This window comes from Clinocottus analis, unplaced genomic scaffold (genome assembly GCF_023055335.1).
Source record: "Clinocottus analis isolate CAN_PGR_092001 unplaced genomic scaffold, fCliAna1.0.p SCAF_9, whole genome shotgun sequence".
NCBI classification, from domain to species: Eukaryota; Metazoa; Chordata; class Actinopteri; order Perciformes; family Cottidae; genus Clinocottus; species Clinocottus analis.
Genome location: NW_027176251.1, coordinates 5,163,667 through 5,186,711, shown reverse-complemented (window position 1 = coordinate 5,186,711; position 23,045 = coordinate 5,163,667). Strand labels below are relative to the sequence as shown.

Sequence of the window (23,045 nt, the reverse complement as noted above, 5' to 3'; positions counted from 1 at the left end):
AAATTGAGAGAGAAAACACAGAAAGAGGAGTGAATGGGGTGATTAAAGGCGAGAAGCGAGGGCAAATTAGGTTAGACATGAAGGAAGTGAAGTTTTACTTCTACATCTCACTGAAGACTGTGACATGCCCAGGTGCATGCAGATGTATGCCAGGCACTGCTGACTTATACTCAGAGGATTAGGATTGGAATCACTTAAATCATTTTTAACAATCTAAAGTTGAGCTTTGACAATGCATTTTCAAGTTTTAGTTAACCGGCCTGTTATGTTCGTCTTTTAGGTACAGCTATGATGTTCCCGGGTCAATGCGTGTTAAATCATCCAAAAGTTGTCATAAACCAAAAAATCCTAATGAATATAGTTTGTGCCTCATCACCAACCTCATTACTAACAATTCAATCAGTTTTTAGTGGAATTAAGTTATTCACCCCTCCATAGATCATGGTTCAATTAGGCTAACTCACTCGTTTTAATAAAAAATACATGTTCAAACAATTGTTTAGGTACATTGGAAAAACCTAGACATAGCTTGTATTGGTCTACCATAACATGTATTTTTTCCTAAATTATATTTGCATTTTGAAGTATTTTTTTTTCATGGTGATGTAGATAAATAGATATGAAACAACCTCTGTTCAGGGTCATATTGACCCGCTCACTCAAAATCAAGCCAAATGAGTCAAAAAGATTTATATTGAAAGTAAACTTTATGCATGTTTATTTATAGTGTTAAGAAATCTGAATTGACCTCAAGATTGTCTTCATCTCGTATTTACTCGTGATAAACAATGTGCTCCAGTGCCTCAGTGCTGTCATCCTTTAGTTTCTGTTGCTCATGTCGTCTACAGGAAGGATACTTAGAAAGAGTGTGTGTGTGCGTCTGAGATTGGGATGAAATAGGGTGTGTGTTACCCTCAGTCAGTGTATTAGAAATCCAATAGTACCATACTTATTCAGAGAGACATAAAAGAAACCCTTACTTTAGTGTTCCCGGTCCAATGAAGGTGTATTCAGTGAGAAGATAAGCGTTGTTTAGTCTGGAAGGTTCACCAGCGGCGATGGGCACATGAAGCAGGACAGAGATGGTTCCCATAACACACACCTGATTTTTTTTGTTCGAAGTTTTATGTATGGGGCTGTGAACAGGTGTGTGTGTGTGTGTGTGTGTGTGTGTGTGTGTGTGTGTGTGAGTGAGAAACATGGTGGGAGGGAGTAAGAAAGACTGCCTCTCACATGTGCAAAGAAAGGAATGATCTAAACTTGACACTTCTGACTGCTCATCGCCATTCACTTTCACTGTCGGGTCAAATTGACGTGAACATCATCTCTGTAATATAAACCTGCAGCGGAGAGGGGAGGGTTACAAATACATTATATATATATTTTTATATATATTTTTACGTTGATTACACCAATTAAGGTAAGCAGAAGAAGTTTCATACAGAAAAAGTACTTTAAAGTATTTTTTCTAGATCTTCAAACTTTGAACATAACAGGAGGGTTAATGTTTTCAATTTGGGAATTCCTGGTCACATGCCGTACTGAAACATGATGATTCATGCACATCCTGTGTCAATTTGCTGAGCAGCACATGTTGTTTCCAGTGTGTTTAGTTTCACTTCTTGTTTTAGTGTGTTTGGCAAGAGATGCATTTTTTTGTGAAAAAGGGACATAATTACAGTTCTTACAGTATTTCGGAAAAGGTATGTAATTGTTTTTAACAGTTTTGGTGTAATACAAATTTAGTAAATCCCGCAAAGCTAATTGAGGCAGACAAGTGAAGGTGTGCTGCCACACGTCTCATGTGACACATTCTACCAGCTGCAATATCCAACAGAGCCTTTGTAATAAGTCGGTGTGGCTGTCAAAGGCCCAGCTTAAACTCCTGGTGTGCTAGTGCTGCTACTTTGTGGCTCAGATTTCGACTCGTGCTGTTACAGTTACTGCTGCTGCACTCCTGCATTTCATCAACAATTAGTGCCTGACCCACACATAGCAGGTTATAGTGGTAGTGTCACAGTCATACATGCTTACTGACACAGAAGATCCCACATATACAGCCGCGGTGTTTGGCTCTGTATCTAATGGCTTTTGAATTTGAAAGCAACATTACTTAAACAGCTTCTAAACATTTGAAAGTTTGAATTACAATAATCGTATTTCACCACAACATTAAATATGTACGACTAAGCGACATCAAAAGTAAAAAGACAAATCTCTGGGGACTCTGTGTGTGTGTTCTTGATTTGAACATATCTCATTGACACGCATGAAACACACCCAACAACGGATATCACGTTCTGTTTCGCAATGTTGCTGAATCCTAATTGGTGCATATACGAAACCTTGACGAAACTGGTTTTAAATGGGCAGGGCTGCTCGTTTCAAACTGTGGAGCAAAAAAAGAAAAACAAGACACCAGATTCCATTTCTCATACTGAGAAGAGAGCCTCACAGGTGTTTTCATCTGCTCTTGCTCACATGACCTCTGAAGCTGGGTGCTACAGAGTTGAAAAGTGGAAGGGACTTGTGTAAGTATTCAGTGTTACTTAAGAAACATGAAAGTCTTATGAATGATCTTTATATTTTACCACCAGTTTGAATTTATGATAATAATCATATCCATCCTTTTAAGTACGACAATGGGATATATTGCCCTGCCCTAACAGCTGCAATACAACTAACAGGAGAATGAGGACGATGTCGTTCGTGTCTCATTGGTAAACACCCACACAGCTCTGAGAAGAAGTATTATCAAGCAACATGTGGAAAACACCTGTGTGGGTTGACTACGAGTGTACAAGTGCTTTAAGCTCCACATTATTGTAGTCTTTGGGGACAGAATAGAAAGTCAACTGTGTACACTAGATACATGGAAAATAAATACTCACACTATCCGGAGTCTCAAGTCTTCAGGGTCCATGCAATATTGCGTACATCTGTGTTACCACAGAACTACTGCACGCTTATTCAGCCAGGATTTACAGCCACTTTGATTAGAGCCCTCATAAAGATGAGACCATGTCCTGATGCTGCTCTGAACGTAGGAGACAGAAAGAGAGACAGGGAGGTGTGTGTCATCTGAGGAGGAGAGAGAGTGAGTGAGTGAGTGAGTGAGTGTGTGTGTGTGTGCGTGTGTGCATGCGTGTGTGTGCGCGTGTGTGTGTGTGTGTGTAAAGTGAAGCGTGTTACAAGGAAAGATTGGATCTGACCCATTAACTTTACAGGCCACTCATTGAGCACCGGTGCAGCAGGGGTCAGTGGGGAGATTTCCCTGTAAATCTCTACAACGATCTCAATGATAAACCAATGAGAGAGAGAGAGAGAGAGAGAGAGAGAGAGAGAGAGAGAGAGAGAGAGAGAGAGAGAGAGAGGGGGGGGAAGGGGGAAGGAGGAGAAAATTACAGCTTGCAACACTGTTCCTGACTCAGTCCAAAGCCAGGATAAGTTTCACTAAGGATGTCATCTGCTGCCAACCAGCCAGCTGGATTTTATCTTCTTTTGTTACACATTTTAACACATAGACAATGGGCTTTGCCTGCTTAGCCATGTTCTGAGCAAACGGTGAGTATTTGTGGGCTTGTTTTTTAGCCGGCCTCTCATGCTGCTGCCTTAAGAAAAGCTGTTTTTAGATGTGGCCTTTCTGGCTTTGTCAGGTCACAGCCTGCAAACCCAACACATAACCTCAAAAAGATGGCTCACAGGGGGCTCATATGAGGACACTGTGCCTCAAGGAAAACACAAACAGCAGATGTGTCGTCTGGAGGAGGAGAAGTGAGAACAGTGAAAAGTCAGTGTACCAAATATCCTGCCTCAGACCAGAATGATTCCCGCACTCCTCTTTTGCCCTGTGGCACAGCAGCTCCTTGGCTTGGTCACACCTCAGATCCAGCAATCTCTACCTGCCAAACCCCTGCAGTAGTGTGCAACTATTCTCTTGCAGGACACCCACCCTCATGCTTCGCCATCTCCCTGTTTCTTTTTCACATCAAATCACACTCTGCAACAAATCTTTCCACTGTAGATTATAAATAATTCAGCCCCCCAGACCACGCTCTCCACTGAATAATTGCTATAGTTATTCATGTATCTGATAATCCATTACCTGGGGAGCATCTGCTCTGATAACCCCATCACTGAAGAAAACCTACATCACTTCATCCTTTTCCCCCTCTCTAACTCTGGGTCTGAAATCCACGATGGCCACAAAGCTTCAGAAATAGCACAGAAACCTGCACATTACAAAACACAACATTACAAAATCATTGTGATTACACATAGTACAGCGATCTTGAAAGCAGGATGTTACTGTATGGTGTATTAATGCACCAGAATTCATTAGCATAGACTTGTGGCATAATGTACACTGAGTTTTGCTTAGACAATCAGATATTGCGCAGAGTAAAGCCAATCATGGTAATGGCTGTAGCCTGGGAGTACCGCTCGGACCAATCATCACCCTTCCCTGAGAGTGCCTTTTTCCAGACTTGACATCTGATATGTGATTGCTGCTCCCATTCAGTTTTGTTTTGATCATTAGAAATACACCCACACTGTTCCACGCCGGATGGCTTGGTGTGTTGCTCACGAGGTGCTTGACTGCAGCTCTTGTGCTCACTGAGGTCGAGCTCTGAGCCTGTGCTGTTGCTGGTTGATCTTTGAGCTTGCTTCAGAGAGCAATGAACTCGTGGTCAGTTATAACTGGTGGGGGGCCGGGGGCGATGTAAACCACTAACCACAGCTCATAAATAACACTTACCTGCCATCGGACATGCTTTTGTTTGTTTTTGTTCTTATTTGCTGGTACAAAATGTCATGATCTTGATTTTTTTCTTTTATCAATCCTGTATATTTTATGTGTGTGTACATCCTTGATCATTTGTGTGTCATATCAACTCACACAAACACACACTGACCACCACTCCAGGAGCAGAGCAGAGGCAGTAATTGCAGCGTCGGACAGGTCACTGGGCCCGCGGTTCACCTCAACCCTGAACACTGGAGCTATTCTGGGCCTCTGGGAAAATAAGAAGGGCTGCACTCAGAGGCCAACTTCAGTTACCAGGCTAAACACATTAATTACTCATAGGGTCAGGACGAGATTAGACTTTAATTGGTGGGTTTGCCTGCTCACACAAATCAGTGAGTGCCTCTGCTGACCACAACATCAGTGACTAATTATATGGATTGGGTTATTTCACTCCAGGTGCACGGCTAACAACTTTCCGCTCCTGAAAATGTGTGTTATTCGCTTTGCACACATGTCAAAGTAATTATGCACTCGGGCGGGCATGTGAATGTCACGGTCATATTATGGAGATAATGCAGGGGAAGAAAAAAGGGGGTTGGGAGCATTCCAGCACAATGTTTACATATTGTGGCCTCATCACAGTCCAGATAGTGTTGTGACGAGCAAACTGTCAGATAATCACATTCTTGTCTGAGTTGCACTTAATCCAGGACCGTGGTTTAAGAATTAATTTTGTTTTCATCCATTTGGTTGTATTCTGTGTAAATGCCTAAACCTGTTAAAACTATCTTTGAGCAACGACATTAAGCTACAATTTAAAAGTCTGTCTCATACTGTGCCAGTCAGAGCTTCTTTTGGATGTGCATTTACTTCATGTCCTCAAGTTAACTGGGACTTTAACTTTCTGCTTTCCTCTGCATGGCTTTCTGAATGTGTGTTTGGTTCGACTAGAAAAACTAGAAAAACCCAGTATCTTGGCACACTGTAGTGAATTTAGTGTTTTCCAGTGTTGCATAATTTCCCATAGATGATCCACTGATTTCCCACAAGAAAGCCATCATTGATACTTTCCCACATTTTTTTTTAAGCCCAAGACAAACAAACACATATGCGGGCACACCCGCACACACACACACACACACACACACACACACACACACACACACACACAGAAACCTTTCCCTGACACCCGTAGCAGCAGAGACAGACGTTTGCCATGGAATTTCCCAGTTTTGCCAGGCTTCAGCCTGAGCCATGGGAGGGGATGGGCCAATACAAAAACAAACTCAAGCCCGAAAAAAAATGTGTCAGTCTGAAGAGTAATGAGCTCAAAGACAAGACACCTATGCTTGAGGGGCAGACAGTTGATTTGCTGACACTTTCTTTTTCCAGAAGCACCCAGAAGAGCTATTATTTTGAAGACTAATATTTTGTTACATCTGCCTTGAATCTGGACACATCACACATTTTGACAACCAAGCTGGTGGAGTGTCTTGTTCTGTCTAAACCACCGCAGAGACCGTCACTGTTTGTGTTGGACTGTGGCCATGTCGGCTGACAGACTGAGCGGCGTGTCAGAGAAAAGGAAGCCAGAGAGCGTGTTGCTGCATCCTCTGGGCGCAGCAGCTGCCCCTGAGCAGGAGCTGCTGTGTATCTTCGGGACCGGGGACTTAGGGCGCTCTCTGGGTCAGCGTCTGCTCCAGTCTGGCTACAGGGTGGTGTACGGCAGCCGCAGACCTCACAGCTGTGGCCCCTTGCCTCAGGGAGCTCAGGTACTACACAACGCATGACGTCTTCTCAAACTCTGGGATTCAACTTTCTTTTCTAGCTCTTTTTTTTGTTGTTGATTGTTGAGGACATGAGTTGCATGATGTGCCTGAAATGTTGCGTGAAACCGTTGTTATCAGGCTTTGAAAGTTGACCGAGCTTAACAAAGTCACTGACAACGTGTGCACATGTGTGTCCGCATATGTTGCTGTATTTAGCCTTTATCTGTCGTGCGATATGTGCTTAACCATAATGAACTATCACTGAACACGCTGAGCCTGACATGTCTTGTCTCATGTAATATTCACAATAGTGCTTGTGTATGTTTTACAGGCGACGAGCCACGAGGCAGCAGCCCAGTCAGCTGGTCTGGTCTTTATTTGTATTCACAGAGGGCACTATGACTTCCTGGAGTCACTTGCACCTCAACTCAAGGGGAAGGTACCTTGTTACACAGTCAGATGTCTTTGAGTAACATAGCAGTTGGTTGATTTCTACGTTTTTCATCCGCTCTGTTGATTTGATTGATTGGAAGGTGCTGGTGGACGTCAGCAATAACCTCAAGAAGAATATATACCCCGAGGCCAATGCTGAGTATCTGCAGAGGTAAGAGGAAATTAGGCACCGCTGCAATGTAATTACCTAAAATGTTGGGAGATCTCATACATCATGTGGTTTGAATTACCCATTTGTTTGTCAGGCTGATCCCTGGAGCTCATGTGGTGAAGGCTTTTAACACCTTGTCTGCCTGGGCCTTGCAGAATGGACCCTCAGATGCCAATAGACAGGTGCTGAATGTGTTTGTGATGGTTTTTCCAACCCGTATTGGTTATGTATTTGACACTTTAAAAAGTGCCACTATTCAGCATTGCTTGTCAAATCCGTCTCCCACTGCATTTTGCAATTCTCTAATGTGTTAACACAGCGGGGCATTGATCAATACGTTAAAAATAATCGTCTTTTTCAGACAGTAAATCAATCCTTGTGATAGCAAACTATGTTATTAACTCATTTTGAAGTTTTGCTCAAACCAAATCCAAGTAAAAGAAGCCAAATCTGAAGAGTCGGCCTCATGTCTTTGCTCTGAATGCTATCTCTGATGTATCCTTGAATCAATTAACTCTCTTAGATCTAAGCTCTCAGTCACGTGCTTTGTGCTCCTGCACTTGCTCTGTGCTCCAGAACTGCAGCATATGTGGGTTTTTCATTTATTTCATTTAGATCTGGTTGTGCAATCCCTGAGCTAGGTAGAAAACACACAGTGTGTGTGTGTGTGTGTGTGTAGGTGGGGGTGTATGTTTATGCATGTGTGAGTTGGTGTATTTGGAGCACAATCAACAACATCAAATCAGTGTTGACTGAGCATTGGTGTCAGTTTTTACCTGCTATATTACAACTAAATTTAGTATTTCATGAAGAAAGCCTCTCGAGGTACTTTAATGTTCAATCCTCTGGAGTCAAAACAATCCTTTCATCATTACGTGTGCAAATGCATCAACATAAATGCATAAACATGAACTAATATAGACACGTACTCCTCACATTTTGAGTGCTTTAAATACTCTGCGTGTTTCCCTGCTCCAGGTGCACCTGTGTGGGAACAGTGCAGAAGCAAAGCAGGCAGTAGCAGAGGTGGCCACCAAGCTGGGCCTCAGTGTCCTGGATAAAGGGTGTCTGTCAGCAGCCAGAGAGCTGGAGGACTTCCCCCTGCAGCTTTTCCCAGAGTGGAGGCTGCCGCTCCGCGTGGCCGTCGGCCTCACCGCCTTCTTCTTCTTCTTTTTGCTGATTAGAGATGTCATCTACGCCTATGTCGACCAGAGGAAAGACATCTCCTTCAGAATCATGGTGTCCCTGGCCAACAAGGTAGACTGCTTAGTCTGGTTAGTCTGGTAGTTTGCGCCAGTTCCTCTTTGAAAGTAACTAACTCTTATCTGTTTTTTATCCCCGTAACCACTTCTATGTTTATCCCCCAACTTTCAGGTGTTTCCCATTGTGTCTCTCATCATGTTGTGTCTGTGTTACCTGCCTGGTGTCATGGCTGCCTACCTTCAGCTCTACAGAGGAACCAAGTACAGGTCAGACGTTGAACCAGAATGGGCTGATGTTTAGTACCTGCAGAGAATGCATTACAAAGTGTTTTACTGTATCCTTCAAGTCAACGTGTGTTTCGTTTAAGGCGTTTTCCTGACTGGTTGGATCGCTGGATGCTGTGCAGAAAACAGCTGGGACTGATAGCACTTGGCTTTGCCTTTCTACATGTGTTTTACACCCTCATTATCCCCATAAGGTGCGTAACTGCTTCATTTAATACATGTTCAATCGCTTTTGTGTTGTCAATATCAACCAAAACAAATTGTGACAGCTTTGAGCTATCATTAAAATTGTAATTGCAACTGCAGTTAGTTGCCAGTTTATCAGGAACACATAGCTAAAACTAATCGGATTTAAAGACAGCGCTGCATGAATCCCACCTTCATGACGGTTGCACTGTTTAGTTTGTGCATACAAATAAGCATGATGTATTTATTTTGGATACTATTGTTTGTGCTGAGAGGTATTTCTAATATGTCGTCTAACCATAATGCTCGAATCTGCTTAATGTGTGTGAAAGAAAATACGAAGAAATAAGGAAGTCCCACAGGAGAGAGTTGTTTGCAGTATCTAGTTGACTCCTCAGGTGGAATGGAAGTGAATGGAAGGATTTTGATTGGCCGTTGCTCAGACTAATCAAGACGTTCTACCATTTTAAAGCTTTTGACCACGACTCAAAGTCTTCTGGTAACTTGTGAAGAGTGGAACAACAGCCACGTGATGACAGGATGTTCATGGTTGTTGATAGTGAGCTTACGGGCTGCTGATTTGGAAGATTGAGGTGATAACTATGGTGAATTAAAGGTTTAGCTCGGTTTACTAAGTCACAGAGGTATCACTGGTCATGATAGTAATAGCAGTAGTACTGTTAATGGAAACAGTGGTAGTCACAGAGGAGATAGTCCTTGTGATAGCAGTAGAAGGAGTAGTAGTAGTAGTAGTAGTAGTAGTAGTAGTAGTAGTAGTAGTGATAGTAGTAGTAGCAGAATACAGAGTAGAGGCACTGAAGTGTTTTAGAAGCACTAAAAACTGAGATGTAAAGCATGGTGGAAAAATGATGAGAGAGAGAAAGCGCTGTGTGACGTTGACCTGTCATTGGAGAGATTAATTGCAGCTGACAGAAAGACAATTTAAATCTAAGCTCCACGCGAGAAAGTGCAGCTAAATTGCCAATATTCAGACTTATACTGCCGAGATGAAAAACATATTAATAACACTCAGAGTTTTTATTAGTCATGGTAACTGCTACCCGAGATAAGTAACATAATTAGGCCTGATGTTTCTTTGAACGGTTTTGTCATTTTCTTCCCCAGATATTATGTGAGATTCAGGATTGCTGCAAGTACAATTTCACAGGTAAGACATACAAAGTACTTAATACAACCAAATGCATTCAGATTCATTTTTGCTTAATTCTGTACCGTTTCAGTCCGGAAACATTTTAAACGTGTCTCTGTCTTGTTTACTGTTGCTTTAAGGTCAGGGAGAATATAACGTCAGTGTTTGACAACACCACGGCTTGGCGTGTTGACTCTTACTACTCTGTGGGGATTCTGGGATTTGGCCTGTTTCTCCTGTTGGGAATAACCTCTCTCCCCTCCGTCAGCAATGCTCTCAGCTGGAGAGAGTTCAGCTTCATACAGGTAGATACCGTTTGTCTGAGTCATGTGATTTGAAGGGTATCTGGATTTGTTAGAGTGTTTGAGCTTCAGTGTGTCTGCAAAATCACAGTGAGACATTATGAACACAAAATACAGAACTCTTCTTAGGTTGCATCTTGTTTACATAGACAATCATTGGGTTGCAAGTGGAGAATTGTAAAATGTTATATTCATAGTTCCCAGTAGTGCTGCTGTATTGATTCCCAAGTAATCTGTGTGTTTGTTCCCATATGTGTTTTTACAGAAATGTAAAAATAACAGATTGAACCTGAAATGCCAAAATGCTTGTTTATCTTCAGGGACTTGAGCAGCCCACGAATTAAGAAAGTAAATATGTGTGTATATCATTCAATTAGCTTTGCACTTCAATGTTTTTTTGGACAAGAAGGAAGGCAGCAATTCTTCACAACTTGTGTAGAAAACTAATTTGGCACTCGTAGCTCACAAAAAGGAAACTGAATGGCAGCCAAGCATGTTGTTTGTCATTTGAGAGCCATTTATATGACATTTCATGAGCAACATTTGGAGAAAATTAATACAAACAGGCTCATCGGGAAATATAATTTAGGACAACTGATTATCTCACCTCTACACTGTGGCCTTGAAAAGGCTGCAAATGACAACCCGATTGATGATTCAGTTCACACAGAGATACATGCTCACAATATTAAACAGGCTCAGTAGGTATCCACTCACAATGTGCCTGTTGGAGGTATTATAAAGTGTGTTATGAAATGTCCTGCACTGCCACTACAGTATTGCGCCTGTGCATGCACTATAGGCTGCTACGATTCAGTTGGTGAGGAATTGTACTGTGAAGTTACTGAACCTTGTGTGTGAATACTGGCAGAAAAAAAATATTTGCAACGATATTCCCATCATGTTCATAAGCCAACTTTCCAGCTATGAGTGATGAGGATGATTGTGTGCGTCAGCCCAGATGGAAAACAGTTAGGTGGGCCAGAAAGCTGCTTCCAACTTCCCGTTGGATAAGCTATTGGAAGTGTGTTGGTGTTCTTTCCATCCTTTCCCTTCAAAAACTTGCGATTGTTTTCCCTCTCGCTGACACAAAAGTTTACCTTTCGTCCCACCTTTGGCCAATCGAAAATGAAATCGGCTTCACTATGGGGAACAAACTAATTCAGAAATGTAACTGGGTCATGTCAAGCTCATTTTCTCATTCCACACACCTCCCCTTTACTCCAGCCCGAATTAGAGCAATGCTTCAAATGTTAAGTTATTCATCGAATGTAATTTGGGGGGCATACATTATCTTTTGCCACAGTCTGTGGTGTAGTTCATGTGTATGGAATACTTGCCTTTCAGTTTGCAAGTGTGCGTGTGTGTGTGTAAGCATGTATATCAGTCGTGGAAATATCTCAAGACCGATGTGTGCACAAAGTGTGCGCACACGTGTAGGTCAAAAGTGTGTCTCTGTAAAGGTCAGTCTATCACTTAATGAGCCTTTTACACAGTAATTATCTGTGTAACTATGTGAATTGGTCAATGACTTAACAGTTTTCTCTCTCTTCCAGTCCAAGCTGGGATACCTGACAGTGTTCTTCTGCACCCTTCACACCTACCTGTACGGTTGGAACAGGTTCCTGAAGCCCTCTTCCTACAAATGGTACACTCCTCCAGGCTACTTGCTATGTCTGGCGGTGGCTTCTTTGTTGATTGTGCTCAAGCTGCTGCTCCTCCTGCCCTGCGTGGATCGCAGCCTCATCCGCATTCGACAGGGCTGGGAGAGGAAGGATCCAGAGGACAGCAATACGAAAGCGCTGTTAGCATAGAGGCCTTCAGGTTCACTGTATTGGATGTCATAGATTTCAGACTTCAGGTCTATCATATTGTAATCATCTTGTTCCAAATTGTATATATTATAATTATGACAAAATGACACTTTGTAGGCTTATGTAAACACCCTGGAACTACAAAAAGACTCAGGCATTAAAAGCAGCCATACAGCATTTTCACATTAGTGTTTAGTCATTTCACTAAATGTCTCCATACACATCAGCAGCAACAGTTTGACTGTTATCCCTCAGCGTTTCTCTTTAACCTTCCTCTACAGCAGCGGTGTCCAAACTTTTTGCAAAGAGGGCCAAATTTGATAAAGTAAAGATGCCTGAGGGCCAATAGTTCCTTCTGACATTTTTTTTAACCACAAAAATTACATGAAAGACACACTTATGAAACAAATTTCACTGTCGCAATTACCTTTATTTCTCAAATGACAATGTAACTAAATATGATATAATGTAACCAATTCTGCCTTTCATTCAGTTAGATAACAATGAGCAAACTGTAAAATGTCTTACATTTCTATGAGTTGAATAACATTGCTTTGTGAACATTTTAAACAGGAGTTCAAAGTAGTGCAAGGTGGTCTGTTATCATTAAACTTTAAAACAGGTGAATGTTGCCTGTGTCTTTTACAAGATCTTTTCAGAAAAGGAAGAGTTTGTGTCACATTTTTCTCTGTGAAGATAGCAGTTAATGTTGGTTGAATGTTGGTTGTATCATTATTTTTTATTTTGGATATTTCTTGTTAATGTTACTGTATGTCAATTTAAACAACTGTTCAATAAACTTAAGAGTGATTGAATATAACTGTCATGCCTCCCTTTTCTCCCTCCCTTACATATCTCATCCTGTCTGAAAGCTCAGTTAGACTCAGAGAGGGTCTCCCCGCAGAGTTGAGTGTGCTCTGTCTAGTTGTCTCGGTCTGATCCCTCTCCAGGGTTCATCCCTCTGGCTGATCTGATGCAGTTCTCCAGGAAACATTTGCTCTGAGCTTCAGGCTTCTCCCCAGTCACTACAGAATCTCATCAGATCAGTGGAGAGAGGAGCGTGCAGCTCCTCCATCACTGAAGTCCTCTGCAGAGAGGATATCATATTTGGATGTGACAGTACAGATAGGCACTTGATGTTGTGCTGCAGCAAGTCATTTTAATTGATTATGAAGGGAGTGAAGAAAGCAGAGAACTGATAACTGGTAGCTGTTGGTGACACGTGATCAAGCATTAATATATACACTTTGACAAGCAGACATAAAGACATGCAGTATGTTGTCACATGCATGAATGCAATCAAAACACAACACACAACACACACACACACACACACACACACACACACACACACACACACACACACACACACACACACACCTGTAGAGCAGGAAGACGAGTGAGGGAAAAAGAGAGAAAAAAATAAAACACGCCTCAAACTAAAATACTTACCACATGGTGTCAATCACCCTAAAAAGAAACAATTGTTTGTGATTTTTTTTTCTTCTGAGAATGGAAATGCCTTGACAGGAAACTGGCTGCTATAAAATTGATTTGAGTATTGGACTATTTCACAATTGTCTAACTTTGCCATTCACCTTTTAACCAATAAAGTCAAACCTCAACTAGCTCAACAGGAGAGTGGGCTGGCTAAAGCACCTGACTACAATCATATATATATATATATATGTATTTTTTTTTCTCCTACAACTTGAACATGTATGTCCCTCTGCTTGACCAGTCTTTCTTTGGCATGATGTCTGATGTACACACGTGTGACCACACGCTTTCCTTCTGTGAGATCCAGAAGTATATCAAGAGAAATTGGTCATCAGTAATAATAACATTTTACCTTAAATGGTGATGTTTTATACTTCCCTCTCTTCTCTATTTTATCAACGTCTTCTTATGTTTGTTCTTAAAAACATTTTTACATTCCATATCTGAAAAACACTAGGCTATATTTAGTGCATCTTGACATGATTGTCAGGTGTGGTCAAACATGCGACACAACGTATAATTTCACGCTAAAACAATCTCAGTTAACTCACCTTAGTGCGATGAAGGAAAACAAAACAAGTACAAATGCAAAGAAATAAACCAAAATTGCATTGCTTCTGCATTTATATTACACTTCACAAACAAACACTCATACAATGTTACAGTGAAAAATACAGATTGGCTATGATGTTGTAAAGATTCTAGTTATTGTATCTGATCCATAGGTGAATGCAATCAACACTATCATGCACAGTTATTTAGAAATAATGGTGCTCTTCAAGCTGTAGTATAGCAATTGAAACCAATATGTATACATATTAAATTCAGAAATATTCAGAACAACATTGAAATTTACATGTTTAGATTATTTCCTATTTCTTATTGCATTGATTCATTCTTTCTGAAAGAGAAAAAGGTAAAAGCAAAAGAAAGTGCTTCACTTCACTTTAGTATCTCACAATAATGTGACTATTTCAACATGAGGATGACTTTCATTGTAATTTCTGTTGATTCAGTGGAAAGTGAATAATAGCTTTTTACACAACAGGAATCTGAAGTCAAAAACATATTGTATATAAGGAAGGAAACACAGCGACACGCAGAGAGAAATGAGGAAGCAGCGATTGCACAAAACTCACAATCCTGTTCACGCTGCACACAACATCCAGACACTGATTTCAAGGTAAGATCTCTCTCAATTTAAAGTTATTGTAATATTTGAAAACCTCTACGTAGCAATTCAAAATAAATATGAGATAATGAATTTGTTGCACATAGAGTACTATAGTAAATCAAAAATGCTAACTTCATTGAATCAAAACAAAATGCATGCTTTTCATGGTCTCTTTTCCCCTTTATATTAGATGAAGCTGTTGCTGCTGTTGGCGATGTTGACAGCATGTGCTGCAGTTCCGCAAGGTAAAATATAAAATCCTTGTTTAACAGAAAGAATACCAGTAATAAAAGTGGGAGTTTGTAGCAGTCTGTTTGTCATTTCCCTCAGATTTGTTTACGTTCTAGCCATGCACTCTTTTAGTCGCAATAAGTTCAAGGTTTTTCAGCATATTAATAGCAGATTTCTGAACTGGGCAAATTATGTTTATATTTATATCACCAATGTTGTCTTAACAAATCTAACAGAACATTAGTAAACAAAAGACTATTATGTTTAAATATTTGCACACAAAACAAATAGATACCAGACAAAACAATAAGCAAACCAAAAAGATAAGTGGAGTAACACAAATAATGTTGATATAATGCTGTCTCTCTTTGTATAATACATTACAGTTGACATTATTGCAAGTATTTTCCTCCCTCAAACTATTCAAATAAACCCTGAAGATTGGCGTGCCGAGCAGTGCTTACATTAATGACAGAGTTCACGAGTCAGTTGTTCATACGGTATTGTTTCTAATGCCGTGCAGGATAACTTTCATTCCAAAATGTCCATATTGATCACGGAGCTAATGTATAATGTGGTTAGCCAACTGTTGGCTACACCATATGGCTGGAAATAATAATAATAATATCTGCAGACAAAAAAATCTCCCGATCTCTTTTCAGATCTGTCAGGTAAAATGTTTACCTTCCCACAACAAACCAGCTCATCTCACGTCAGACTGACTGCATCGAAACAGAATTTGGCTGCCGCAACCGTCTGCCACAGGTAAAAGGGAATGCGCAAAATGTAGAAAATAAAGCGGGTTGCACCATATCTCTTTTTTGTGAAAAGTATCATGCATGACAGTGTCTTTGCAATGCCGACAGGTCCTTTACAGACCTGAGGAGGGACCACATCCTTTTCTCTTTGGCCACACCCAGTAGTGCCAATGACTTCCTGATTTTCTGGGATGAAGCGAATCAAGAGATAGAACCCCATATCAAGAACGTAAAGACGGAATATAAAGGTATGGACTACAAGAACAACATGTGGCACTCTATTTGTACAACATGGGACTCGGTGGACGGACTGGTGCAGTTGTGGTTTGATGGACAACCTACAATTCGGAAATTTGTCAACGCTCAATCATCCATCGCTGGAGCCCCTATAATTATCTTAGGACAGGTACAGTTTTATTAATAAGCACCATAATAAATAGTTTCAGTAAACATGTTTATAATTTTTAATGTGTGTGCCTAGTGTATAGATTTCAGTACAAATATTGTACAACTCAGCTTGTATTAATTGTATCTCAAACCACATTTCTAATCTACAGGAGCAGGATTCCCATGGTGGGGGGTTTGACATGAAGCAATGTTTCATTGGCATGATGTCTGATGTCCACATGTGGGACCACACCCTTTCCTCCTGCGAGATCCAGAAGTACGTCGATGGACTAAACTTCAGCCCAGGGAATGTGCTCAACTGGAGTGAGCTGGACTTCCAGATCACAGGCAGAGTGCTGATAGAAGATAAACAAAAGATGTGTTACTAAACTTTGAAACTAAACTACAATAACGTGAGTTACGCAAATCAAGTCGGTTTGAAATATTTTTCAATAGAGTCCTGCTCAAAATAAAGTCCTGCTCAAAAGATGTCTCTTATTGTGTGGTTAAACGCAAATATGTTGGATTCTAATTCTGTTTCACATCAAAACCGCCGTTTTTTCTTCTTTTTTTTCACAAAACAAGATTACATACAAAGTCTCCGCAATGACACCAAAGGATGCCACGAGACGCGCAATCTCAATCATTTTCTTTATCATATTCTTGCCGGGTGCCTCGAATGAGGGAAATGGAGGATGTGAATAACGCAAAATTCACGTGATGCTTAGATGCGAAACGCTGTCATCGCTGACCTCGCTGACATCCTGTCAGTCAGAAACGGAGGAAAGAAATATTGTAGCCGTAGTTGGGCAACTAGAGTTCTACGATACCTCATATTACCAGATGAACCTTGTGTATAAATGTATGTGTATAAACCATATGGGACAGAAACCAACAGCATGCCACACACTCCGGACAGGCAGGGAAAGGTATTCTGAAATGACAGGAGAGACTGGCAGAATGGCAATAGTATTGACAAAATAAAGACAGTTATAAGTTAGCTTGCATTAAGACTAAATACCACCCTTTGGCTTAGGTGTTGCTTTATTTAGGTGGTAATCTAAGATAACTTGGGCTTCTGCCATTTGCAGTAAAATAGCTTTAAAAGACAAAATTATAAGTCCAGAATGTGACATTCACCAGTATTTCACAACATGCGGAGATACACCGTTCTTCATTAAATCTCATTCTGCAATCTGTGTGATTACTATCACTAACATCATTTCCTGGTGTGTTTTCATTTCCTAGCTTTTTCAAAAATCAGATAAGAATCTGGCGAGAGGAAAAAATTAAAAAGTGAATCAATTGACCACGTGTAACGCTTGTTGTGAGACAGCAAATTATCACTCTGCATCTTTACCCAGGTATTTGGCCCACCTCCCATATTGTCTTAGTGCTGTCTTCCTGCACAGACACTCTTTTCACACTACAACTTTAAATGTTAGGCATAACAACTTTATGAATATCATATAGTGACTGTGGAGCTGTCCGTTTGTTTCCAATGTTCTCTGCCCCCTGCTGGCCAAAAAATCATAACCGCAGCTTTAAATTAGTTTTGACAAATACATGGAACGGCAATACTTTGTACTCAGTCCCTTACATATGAACTGGCCTATTCTTAGAATATTGGTACGGGGCTAAAGTTTCTCCATGTTTCATCACTATCCCAGTTCTTTGATAGTAAATCACACACACTCTGACATGGACTTTTGATTGTTCATGCAAGCCATTCTGTGCAGCCAGTAGCTGGCAGTCTCTCAACCAGTACAACTACTAGCCTATGGATCCACATTCATAATGAGAATGCTACATAGACTAATTAACGAAGCCATGTGGGCACATACATTATCATACATTTGGTCGAGGAAGAAGCTGCCCAAACACTTCACTCTTGTTGAAGCTTCTCATGAAGCTCATGAGAAGAAACTGGCAGACAGAGTTTGGATCTTTCTGTACTTCTTGAAATCCTGAACAAAAGTCAAGTGGAACAACATCTAGTTCCACAACAAACTAGGCTGCACAATAGTAGCTGTCACAGCAACACTAGTACACACCATAAACACCTCTCTTTAGAAATTCCTGTTGACTCAATTAAGCTCATGTGCTGGGTGAGAACTCAAAGAAGCCTCTTGTGTTACACTAGCAGGTTCATGATGAAATGTGGGGCAACACGAGTTTGCTATTAGCTATAAGTTTATTCTTCTTCGGTAAAACTGTTGTAGCTCGACATCCATTATCAGTGGCTATTAGCTATTGCACCAAAAGGGAACTCTCAAACCTCATCAGTAATTAAGCCATCTAAATATAAATACAACTGACAAACAATATTGTAGCATTGGACGGTTGAGAAAATGAATTAAACTAGTTGCAATAGTTATAGGTCGAAATGATTGTTTTTCAGTTTTAATTTGATTGTATACATTATTTCTCCTTGTATGGCAAAGTACATGTTTACACATTCATACAGAAAAAAATGTATTTAACTTAGTTGTTCAACTGCAGACTTTTTTTGCATCATACTGGTGGAGCCGCTCCACCTTTACACTGGTGGAGCGGCTCTGCGGGTCGGGTGTGACACATTTTTCCCCCTGCCCGGCCTTGATGTGGACTCTACGGCACTCATTGAAGGCCTATGGCTGAAAAGCATGGCCCGCCACTGCTTGACACCATTTAGCATATAGATGTACCTTCCGCAGACAAATACTGAGTGAATTCTTCATGACATTTAGTGCACAGTATGTGTTTTTACCCACAATGTACTTGTGCTTATGAACACACTATAGCTGGTAGAGGAAACAGATAGCATGACTGTCATAAAGCCTTTTATTTTCCTCCCATTTATTTGAGTACATGTTGGTTTGTAAAGGAAGGTGCAACTTTCTCTCACTGTTCAACATTTACATGAAGCAGAAACTTGTGATGTTTGAGAAATTCTGTTGAATAAGGCAATGTTGGAATCCTGTAACACTCACACATTAGCACACACACATACATGCACACAACCCAAAAGCAGGAAATTGGCTAATAGCAGCAGCAGTTTGTTCGGTAATAGGAGAACAACACAACTTGAGAAGCTGTAAGGAATTACAGATTGTGTGTGCAGATAATGCTGTTAGATGCTAGATAACAGGCTCTGACTAAATGTTCTGCTTTGGGCAAAAAAGATGCTGCATATTTCTCTTGTAGCACCAGACTCTGTCATGGCGACAGCTGCTCCATCCTCCTCTCGTCCCTCCTCTGCATCTCGATCATCGGACAAAGTTCTGTTTCGCACTTGAACTTCTCCTTTCACACCGGCCTTGTCCACATGTTGTCTCTACTGAGTCCATGTCACACACGTACCCAGCTGATCTACATTGACTTCGTCACATTAGACTGTGACTCATTCACTTACGTGAAGCAGTATCCAAAAGAGTTATGTACACTTTGTTCTTTCAAAAATACCACAAGGTTGAAAGCTGGTTCTGCTTGTTCAGCATATGAACACAGTGTAATTAACGTGTCACATTGACACATTAATTATATCTCTGCTTTTTAAAATTGTCCATTGTGTATGTACTGTAATTGCTTGTGTCTGATCTTTTCTTCTTCCTTCCACTTAACATCAGGCATAACACGCACAAACTAATTTGTCCTCAGTAGTTAGGCATTTTCATCCAGCGGGATTTTCTCTCATAGGTAGGACCCAGTGGTCCAGACCTGTCGTTTGACTATTAATTGGCTCCAGATGAGGGAAGATTGTAGCCACCTGAGTCAAAGTGGCACTAATTCCAGAGATCCTCCCTGATTGGCCACAGACAGCAGGCGTCCGCTTATAAAAGGTCTGGGAAGACAGCCAACTCGTTTGTCTGTTGTTGTTTTTTGTCCTCTAAAAATTGAGCTAGGCCAGCGTTATGCCCACCAGAAGGTATTCTCTCTTTTTGCAAAGCAGTTTTACCAGTCTTAATTTAAAAAGGAAAATGTCCACCAATCACAACTTTCAACTGTGTGAATATTGAACTGCCATGTTGTTGATTGTCTGCAGATAATCTTAGATAATAACCTAATGAAATGGTTTGTTTCCTTTTTTGCCAGTCAAATTAAGTTAGTTTTTGTGGCAAATCAATTCCTGCATGCAGGGCCATACTTCTTACTCACACTATCAACCATCTTCAAGTACAACTGTCTTCATCTGAAAGAAGGCAGAAACTACAGTCGTGCTAGCATCATTTGGAATACTGGTGCTTATTTGAGCAAAATGTAAATGTCAAGCTAGCATGTGTTAATTATCACAAAGAAAAATACAGTAAAGCTTCATGGGAATATAATTGGTCTTACATTGTGTGTAGTAAACCAAATGTCACAAAAATATTGCAGAAGAGTTGTGAATTTGATGCTGGCAAAGAAATGCTCTGGCGCATAACTTCTCATAAAACAGCAGACTAGAAATGTAACTTTACGTTTTATTTTGTGTTGCATTTTGCTGAACACGGACATCTGCATTGATTAAATAAAATGAATGAAACATGAAAGAGGATGTTATGAACATTGGACAGAATTGGGATAGCTGTTGTCTCCTGTTTCCAGACTGTGTGCTATGCTAAGCTAACTGAGTGCTGTATCCAAAAACTACATTTTTTGGGGCAATTTTACATACAATAGAATTGTAATCTCTTCATTTTACTCTTGGCAGGTGAGCAAGCAAGTTTATTTCACATATTCAACTGTTTCTTGTCATATGTTGACTTAACATTCATATTTTGTGGCATGTCTGACACCTGACCACACCCTCTCCCACTGGGATATCCAGATGTAAGCAGATGATGAAAACTTCCCTTTAGGGATTGTGCTCAACTGGAGGTTACTGGAGCACAGGATGGGTGCGGATAAAAGAGAAACAAAACAACTTTAATGAAACTTTTTAAAAGTTAAAAAACAAGTTTTAACAAAACGGTTTAAGTTAAATGAAGTTATATTAAACAAGATTAAGGTCCTATTTTTTTTTTTGCTCGTCTTGACTTTTCTCTCGTGTTGCCAGCATTAATTGTTTAATGAGTTTCGCTGTTTTCATAGTGTGGAACAATCACTAATCACATCAAAACTCTCTGCTATTTGAACGCATTAGTTGTCATTGCACCCAAAATGTAAACAAACAGGAAACAAAAGTTCAGATTTCATTGCATCAGTTTTGTATCAAATTGTTTCACAATGATATTACATTTTACGAAAACACATTGTGTGTTCTCAGTTTGTGTGTAATCTACTCAGTGCTTAGCACGCCTGTCCTTAAACCAGAGGATCGGTGTCCTTAAGCAAGACACTTAACCCTGAATTGCTCCCTGTTGCTGTGTCAGCGATGTATATGCTTTGGATAAAGCGTGAGCTTAATGTAAAAAAAAAAAAAAAAAACCTCTTTCTATGACTACACAATTTTGTTAATAAATGTTCTATGTTCATGTTTGTAAGCATGATCTAGCAAACTGCTGGCATAGTCTTAAACTATCTGATCGAGTATAATCTACTGTATATGTTGCCTTTTTTGTATTTCTCTGTATTCATTTCAGTTCCATCGCCCAATGGTCTTTGAGGCAAGATCCAACACGAGCTTGATGTAATATTAAGTTGTCAAGTTGTATTATGAATAATAATTGCTGTGCAAACTGGCTATGCTAATTGAGGAAATTATAAATCATAAATTAGATGTCATCTAAAGACTTCACTTACTTGGTTTCTGGAATAAAAAGATGCATGAATTTACTGAGGAATCATAACTTATTGCTGCAAAATGCTAGAGTAAGTGTAATAATACTTACTTTACAACAAAGGTATTTACAGTAAATAGAAAGTTGTTCGGAATTTAATATAAGGCAATTATGAGTTTGCATTTAGCTGATTTCTGAATCTGTCTATTAGCGAGTGCACACAAAATGATTGCTGCAGCAAGTGTTCCAGCTAAAGTTGGACTGTTGGCTGTTTATTTATGCTCATATAGAAGTGAGCCTTCATAGCTGGACATACATAATCATATCATGGGTTTCAGGGTTGCTGAGTTGTGTGAAATTAAACATGAGTGCAAATGATAAATGTAAACTAGCTTGTTTCACAGTTGTTCTGCATGTTACTACGTCTTAATTCTTTCCCAAGGCAATTTTGGAACGCTCTATCCAACTCGCGCATTAGCACACACATACATGCACACAACCCGAAAGCAGGAAATTGGCTAATAGCAGCAGCAGTTCTTTGGTAATAGGAGAACAATACGACGTGAGAAGCTGTAAGGAATTACAGATTGTGTGTGCAGATAATGCTGTTAGATGCTGGATAACAGGACAGCTCTGACTAAATGTTCTGCTTGGGGGGAAAAAGATGCTGCATATTTCTCTTGTCGCACCAGACTCTGTCATGGCGACAGCTGCTCCATCCTCCTCTCGTCCCTCCTCTGCATCTCGATCATCGGACAAAGTTCTGTTTCGCACTTAAACTTCTCCTTTCACACCGGCCTTGTCCACATGTTGTCTCTACTGAGTCCATGTCACACGCGTACCCAGCTGATCTACATTGACTTTGTCACATTAGACTGTGACTCATTCACTTACGTGAAGCAGTATCCAAAAAAGTTATGTACACTTTGTTCTTTCAAAAATACCACAAGGTTGAAAGCTGGTTCTGCTTGTTCAGCATATGAACACAGTGTAATTAACTTACATTTTTTTAATTGCAATAGTATGTGTCTGATCTTTTCTTCTTCTTTTGCAGTCTCAGTTGGGCCACCTGACACTAGGCCCAACAAGTTGTACAAACTGATTCGTCCTCAGTAGTTAGACATTTTCATCCACTGGGATTTTATCCTTATAGAACCAACATTCCCCGGTGGTCCAGACCTGTCAAATCGTGAGTTACTTGCGTTTCTCGACAGGGGAAAAACTAAAACTTTGCCCGAATTCTTAATGTCTG

General features: G+C 40.4%; 2 protein-coding genes across 2 annotated transcripts; both read left to right on the top strand.

Annotated features, from left to right (window-relative positions):
• Positions 1-6,297: 6,297 nt before the first annotated feature.
• On the top strand, positions 6,298-12,865 carry LOC137781294 (metalloreductase STEAP4-like). Its single transcript, XM_068569976.1, has 10 exons — positions 6,298-6,522; positions 6,851-6,958; positions 7,053-7,123; positions 7,218-7,305; positions 8,102-8,380; positions 8,498-8,592; positions 8,694-8,804; positions 9,922-9,964; positions 10,087-10,251; positions 11,805-12,865. The coding sequence occupies exons 1-10, from the start codon at positions 6,298-6,300 to the stop codon at positions 12,060-12,062; spliced, it is 1,443 nt and encodes a 480-aa protein (XP_068426077.1). The 3' UTR covers positions 12,063-12,865.
• Positions 12,866-14,713: 1,848 nt separating this feature from the next.
• On the top strand, positions 14,714-16,599 carry LOC137781328 (C-reactive protein-like). Its single transcript, XM_068570028.1, has 5 exons — positions 14,714-14,745; positions 14,927-14,981; positions 15,630-15,732; positions 15,834-16,131; positions 16,283-16,599. Exons 2-5 carry the CDS (start codon positions 14,927-14,929, stop codon positions 16,499-16,501), a joined length of 675 nt encoding a protein of 224 aa, XP_068426129.1. The 5' UTR covers positions 14,714-14,745; the 3' UTR covers positions 16,502-16,599.
• Positions 16,600-23,045: the final 6,446 nt, after the last annotated feature.